Here is a 6,123-nt window from a genome sequence, read left to right on the forward strand (position 1 = left end):
ATAGTAGTTTAAACACGGAATGTTGTCACTGTGATAACAATGTCTACGACCAATTTTTTTCTTAGCCAAATTTTTCCTCTAGTCACCAGTGTCATATTGTGTGTTTAGTCATGTCACGGCTGTCACGAACTCGGAATCTGTGTTGAAACGTTTGTTCACGCATGTACTTCTGCGCCCATTGGATTTACGAGCTTTTCGTTGAAATGAGAGTATGACATTACTTTAAAAGTCTGCACTCTAGATTTTACCCTAGTCTGCATTTTACACTGATCGCTGTATTACTGATATATTCGGCTATATATGGAATGAGTGAAAACACAGGTTTTTCATTAATTCATTGATCGTTCTCAAACATTTTAAGGGATGTAGTATTTCCAAATCTCTTTATTTATTTACATTTGTCCTTATTGGCCTTGGATCTGCTCCACAAATGTTTATAGTTTTGAATGCTATGAGAACGTCTTACAATTTAACTTGTGAAATATTTTTTTGCATGCTTTACAATACTATATATGGTAAAGGATACTTGTGAATGTTAGCATTGTGATTTCTAAATTTAAGCAGTTCCCATGTGTCTAAATCGCTATGAAAGCCAAATTTTTCAGCACTTTATTTTCTACGCTTACTAGTGTTGGATGACAAAGGATGTGTAATGACAGCCCCCATTTTGTCTTACAGCTCGCTCTTTTTTTGGAGGAAAACTCCAACTTGAAGGAATTGAAGGCAATATTTGAGCTGCATAAGGTAACTGAAAAACTGCTACTTGCAGGAGACCCAAATGCCACGAAAATATCAAAATGCCAGTAGGCTTTTCTACAACTAAGTGAAATTGTTGTATGTTTTTAAGACCAAAAATTTCAGAAAAGGTTAAAATAAGCCTCTCCATCAATGGCATACTTCAATCACAGGGGCAGAGGGAAAAACAGGGGCATTAAAAAAGAGAACTGAGAGAACCATTATCACAAGATACTCAGCTGTATGATGGAGTATTGCTGTGTAGAAAATATGGTAAACAGTCTATTTTCGGCTATGTTCCATGATTAACCTATGTCTGAATTATTTTTGACAGGTTTACAGTATGCAGACTGTAAAAATGATTTCAGATTCACAAATTGAAAGTATGGGACTAGCCATTGGCCAGATAGCAAAGATAAAAGCCTTAATGTTATCCGAAAACAAAGGAGCAGAGATATCCAAAGGTTTGTCAATGTATGTCAATGTGTGGAGGCGCAGTGGCCTCATGGTTAGTGCACTCGTCCATGGATCAAGCGGTCCGGGTTCGAGCCCTGACTGGGGACACTGTGTTGTTTTCTTGGGCAAGACACTTAACTCTCAGAGTGCCTTTCTCCACCCAGGAGTATAAATGGGTACCCTCTATTGTTTTAACCATGCGGTTGCTTACGAGAGCTCATTCTTGTAGGCGACCAGCTCTAATCATGATTACGATCACTTTTTCCAGTTTCTGAGGTGGTCACTTAGTACAGCTTCGACTAGTTATTAACTTCTTCTAGTTTGTCACATTTTCTTTCAATGGAAAAAACCAACACTAACTGTATCCAATATAACGTTGATACATATTTTCTCATCAGTTCAAAGAGAGAAAAGGATTAGGAATCTGGTGGACAAGATCAGAAAAAGTGGAAGCAAGGATGGGAAACAGAAATCTCATGTGGCTTGTGTCCAAGTGGCAAAGAAAACAGTGACGCAACGTAAGATGTTTATCGAATGGCTTCACCGATCCTCCGACAACTTTCAGTATAAACAAGTAAGACTGAAAGATGGTGGAGGCGTTCGTGAGTTCACCAACAGTGATGACAATGAGATCTCAGTGGATTTTCTCACAGCAAAAGGCATGAAGTTAATCTCCCTGAAGAAGTGTCAAAGTTTGGTGCCGTAGATGATATGTGTTTCAAATTAGGTAACTACGCACAGGAAAGGATGAGCATTTACTGACACCGATGGAAAAACATGTACTTTTCAAGAGTATCTAAAATCCCAGGGCCTTTATGCAAACAGGTTTCATGTTTACTTGATGTCAGCACCCACAGGAAACAGAGCAGAAAGGCCACAGATCGGCGATTCCCAAGATGAAGCAGTGGCAGTGTCTTCATATTCTGATGATAGTGAAACCTGTCATTTTCAAGAGCAGATTGCTATGACCTTTATTCTTGTAATGATTTTTCAATTCAAGAAGTGGCATTGACAGATTTTGACCCATTGGAATGTGGCTTCACCGTGGTGAAAAATGCTTTTTTGAAAGGAGTGACAAACCAACTTTGGAAGAGGGAAACGAGTCCAAGATAGTCTTTTCACAGGCTGATGCCCAACCTAGTAGCCTTATCCTACACCCTCCATACGAGGTCTGAGGCTATGATGGAAACCAGCTGACACCGGGAGTTGTATCATTGTGCTACATGTCACCAAATGCATGGTACGCCTGGTACTGTTATGGAATCAAGATAAAAGAGGGAAACAAAAATTGCTGTTTGCCGGTTTCTTCACCTGGTAGCTATAGAGTGGAGGTGCACAGTGGGGAACACAAGAAGACATCAGAGCCAGTTTTGGTTTCCAATTTGAGTGATTTGGGATCTCCAAGCTTCTCTGCTGCCGACACAACTGCTAACGAGAACATCACTCAGTTGCCTGTAGTGGAAAAGGAAAAGATAAACTTCTCAGCTACAGACAAAATTGGTTGAGTTTCTTTTGGCATTGTTTACAAAGGTGTATGGGCTGGAACCGAAGTTGCAGTGAACCATGTGAAAATATGAAATGCCAAGCGTCTTCGGTCAGTCATGGAAACGGAGGTATGACTTCACAGCATCGTTCGCCACCCAAACATCGTCCAACTTATGGCAATTTCATATCTCAAGAACTCAATTTACCTGGTCTCCGAACTTATCAAAGGGCGCAATTTAGAGGAATTACTATTCAGCGATGATGAAAACTCTGAAACATTTTCCATTCAAAGCTGTAACAAGCTCAATGTTGGAAAGTAAATTTCATTAGCTGTCATCTACTTGCATAATTTACCTCCATTGGTTCACAGGGACATAAAACCTGCCAATGTGCTGATGGCCAAGGCAACACACATCACTAAGCTGTGTGACATGGGTTTGAGCAAGTTGAAGTCTGTGCAGTCCCTCAGTCAGACCACTAGCACAGGAATCCCAGGAACTCCCTCCTATAAGGCTCCTGAATGTCTGCTTGAGAGAAAGAAAGCCACCGTCCATTCAGATGTCTGGTCATTAGCATGCATGTTAGCTGAACTTTTCACAGAGGAGGACTGCTGGGAACATCTGTTGGAAGATAAGAAAGCAGCTGCTGGAACAGAAAGTGATGGTTCAGATAGCGATATTAAGGCAATAATTGCTGTCATGAAAAAGAATGTCCTCACTCAGAGTCCCTACCAACCACAATGGCTGCTTCCCTTCAGAACATCCTCAAGGACTGTTTTAAGTATGAAACAGCAATGAGGGCGTGTGCTATTGACATTGTCAATGTGTTCTCGTAAAAACTAGCCATTAGACGTCTAAAACATATTTTACAGTGCAACTACTTGAATAGGGCCATCTGGATCAAAATTAACCAAATGTAATCAAACCGTTAATTGGTCTTAAGGTATTCCTGGAGGCTAAAGTGACATTTTTGTTTTGCCAAAATTTTTTGTCCACTGGAAAATAATTTTAAAACACAAACATATGCTAAGTTTTAGGTCGGAAAAACCAAACCCATCTGAGATATTGGCATGCGAAGTTTCGTTTCTATGTAGGTTTTCGTGGTAAAAATACGAAAAAATGCCCTGCTGTGGATCTCCCAAAGGATGGTCTTGTTGACAGCTCAACGCAACAAACCCTGGTAATCTGAAATGTGACACCCTCTTTGATCGTGATGGCAGCCGAGGAAGCAGTAAATGCGCTCAACCGTACTCTCAGAGAGAACGGGTAAATAAATCGCTTCATGTACTGAATTTTGTTGCTTTTCTGTACTTGTTAAGAGATTTACAATGGCTTTTCTGTCGTCCAGATTTCAGGGAACTCCTCCTGGCCTGGTGAGGTTTCTTCGCGGTTTTCGCCAGAGACTGGACAAGACTGCGGAGCAGGCAAGAAGGCGTTTTTTCGCCAAGTATTCGGCATATTGTGGGTAAGTACCTCAGTGACTTTTGCCCTATGATATTCACAAGGACCTTTGATGCCACGTTTACCTCTTTAATGCCATTTCTGCCTTTGTTTGGTGCGTATTTGAAGGTAATGTATGATTTCAATCTTCCACGTGGCAGTTTTGTATGTGGTTTATGGTCTTGATGGAGCCAAGTTTTCACTAGCAACGGACAAATATAATTGCTTAACACTGAGAAACGTTAAAATGTATAGATTTGTCTTTGTTGTTTGCGTTTGCCCCGTTTCTTAGCGTTTGTACGCGGTTTTATATCGACTTTTATGTTGACTTGTGTCATTCTATTTTGCTGACCGGGTATCTGAGTAGCCTATAGTTTACTTGAAAACCATTTCATTTTTCCCATCATTTTGGTGCTTTGCCTCGTGTGACGAGGTTCACAAAACATGTTTGTGAAAAGGTTTTTTTTTCCTCAACAGTTTGGAAACAAAATTGGCCTAGACCGGTTTCGGGGGAAAGCCCTCCCGACTTACGTGTATCCGGATTGCCTCTTTTAGGCAATCTGGACCATCATAAATGCATCACTGCAGGATTACCCAAATCCCCAGACGTCAGCGGTGAGTTTTTTTTTTGTCTTGTTATATCCACACCAATTTTTCTTAAATTAATGGTTCCCTTTGAGCAAAATGTAATTTCTTTGCTTTTATCTTGCCTTTAGGTTTACAGGGTGACTTTGATAGACTTGCGGGATGCAAGATGGCCCGGAGATGCCTAGGTGCATAGGTCTAGCCCAGGAGAAGAATTTTTTTTATGATTGTAATTTTAAAGAATTCTTTTATTTGTAATAAAATGATGTGGAACAAAATGACTATGTTTAAAATCATGCACAAATAATTCCATTCACCCATATAGACAGCATCAATTCCTTAGGAGCAAATTGGACCTCTGGTGTTTCTTTCAATTTAATGCCATGTTTACTAGTCACATGCTCCAGTACCATAGTGAGCACTTTCGATGGATGTATTGCACTCCCATGAGCCACAAAAATTCTCATAACCATGGAGTGGGGATATAATACATGGAGAATGTAGGTAATGAGCACTCAAAAGCTTGATTTTTCGAAGTTTCCAGGGACCCAGGGGACCATACCCCCAAGGCCCTAAGAATAATCACACCCACCCATGCAAAATCTTCCCTAGGTACCTATGCTTCATTTTGATACCCTAAACCTCACCCCCAAGAAAAAGGTGGAAAATGAAGATGAAAAATTTGAGGACTTACATGACAAGCTATATATTCAAAGTATCACTAGGTAAAAACTTGCACATCCAATTGTCTGGCCTACTCTTTGAAAAATTTACTTCTCTGTAAAACTTAACCTGTCATCCAACCTATAAAAATATAATCATCCTCACAAAAAGGAAGTTAATACAAGTAATCAACATTGAGTAAGAAATGGAACCCATGATTGAACTTTATTTTTAATTTGATCAGTTGATTAATGCAAGGCTTTCTAGCCATTCAAAGAGGCCTAAACATTTTCAAGTTCAAAGAAATTGCAAAAATACTTTCCGCAGTCACATGAAAACTGCTCTACAAAATTTTCCAATGAATAGGAAAATTCAAAATTAAGATAATAGAATCTACTACTCTTCAATTTCTTTTTAGTGGTAGTGATTATTATGTACTAGGATCCACTAGCAACTCAAATTTTGTACTAAAATATAACACAACGCTGTATTTGGATGAGAAAATGCTAAACTGTTCTGGTAAGTACTTTGTATATGGCAAATTATTATTCATATGACATAAAGTTTCACTGAGGTTTGTCATACATGACACATTATATGAAGCTTTCCTTACTAGGTACCAGGAGGGTAATATCATTGATAATCACACAATTTCTTTGTGACCCCAAGTAAACAACCTAAGTTTCTTAAAATTTAGTTTTTATTTTTATTTGTTGGACAGTCTTTGTGGCTTCTCCTCGAGTGGGTTCTACTTCCACAC

The 6,123-nt window shown here is 39.4% G+C and overlaps 1 protein-coding gene across 1 annotated transcript; it reads left to right on the forward strand.

Annotated features, from left to right (window-relative positions):
* Nucleotides 1–217: 217 nt before the first annotated feature.
* LOC145483432 (mitogen-activated protein kinase ERK-A-like) lies at nucleotides 218–5,792 on the forward strand. The gene has a single exon (XM_081461938.1). The coding sequence runs from the start codon at nucleotides 3,072–3,074 to the stop codon at nucleotides 3,471–3,473; it is 402 nt and encodes a 133-aa protein (XP_081318064.1). The 5' UTR covers nucleotides 218–3,071; the 3' UTR covers nucleotides 3,474–5,792.
* The last annotated feature ends 331 nt before the right edge of the window (nucleotides 5,793–6,123 follow it).

The sequence above is a fragment of the Orbicella franksi genome, chromosome 4 (assembly GCF_964199315.1).
Source record: "Orbicella franksi chromosome 4, jaOrbFran1.1, whole genome shotgun sequence".
Taxonomy (NCBI): Eukaryota; Metazoa; Cnidaria; class Anthozoa; order Scleractinia; family Merulinidae; genus Orbicella; species Orbicella franksi.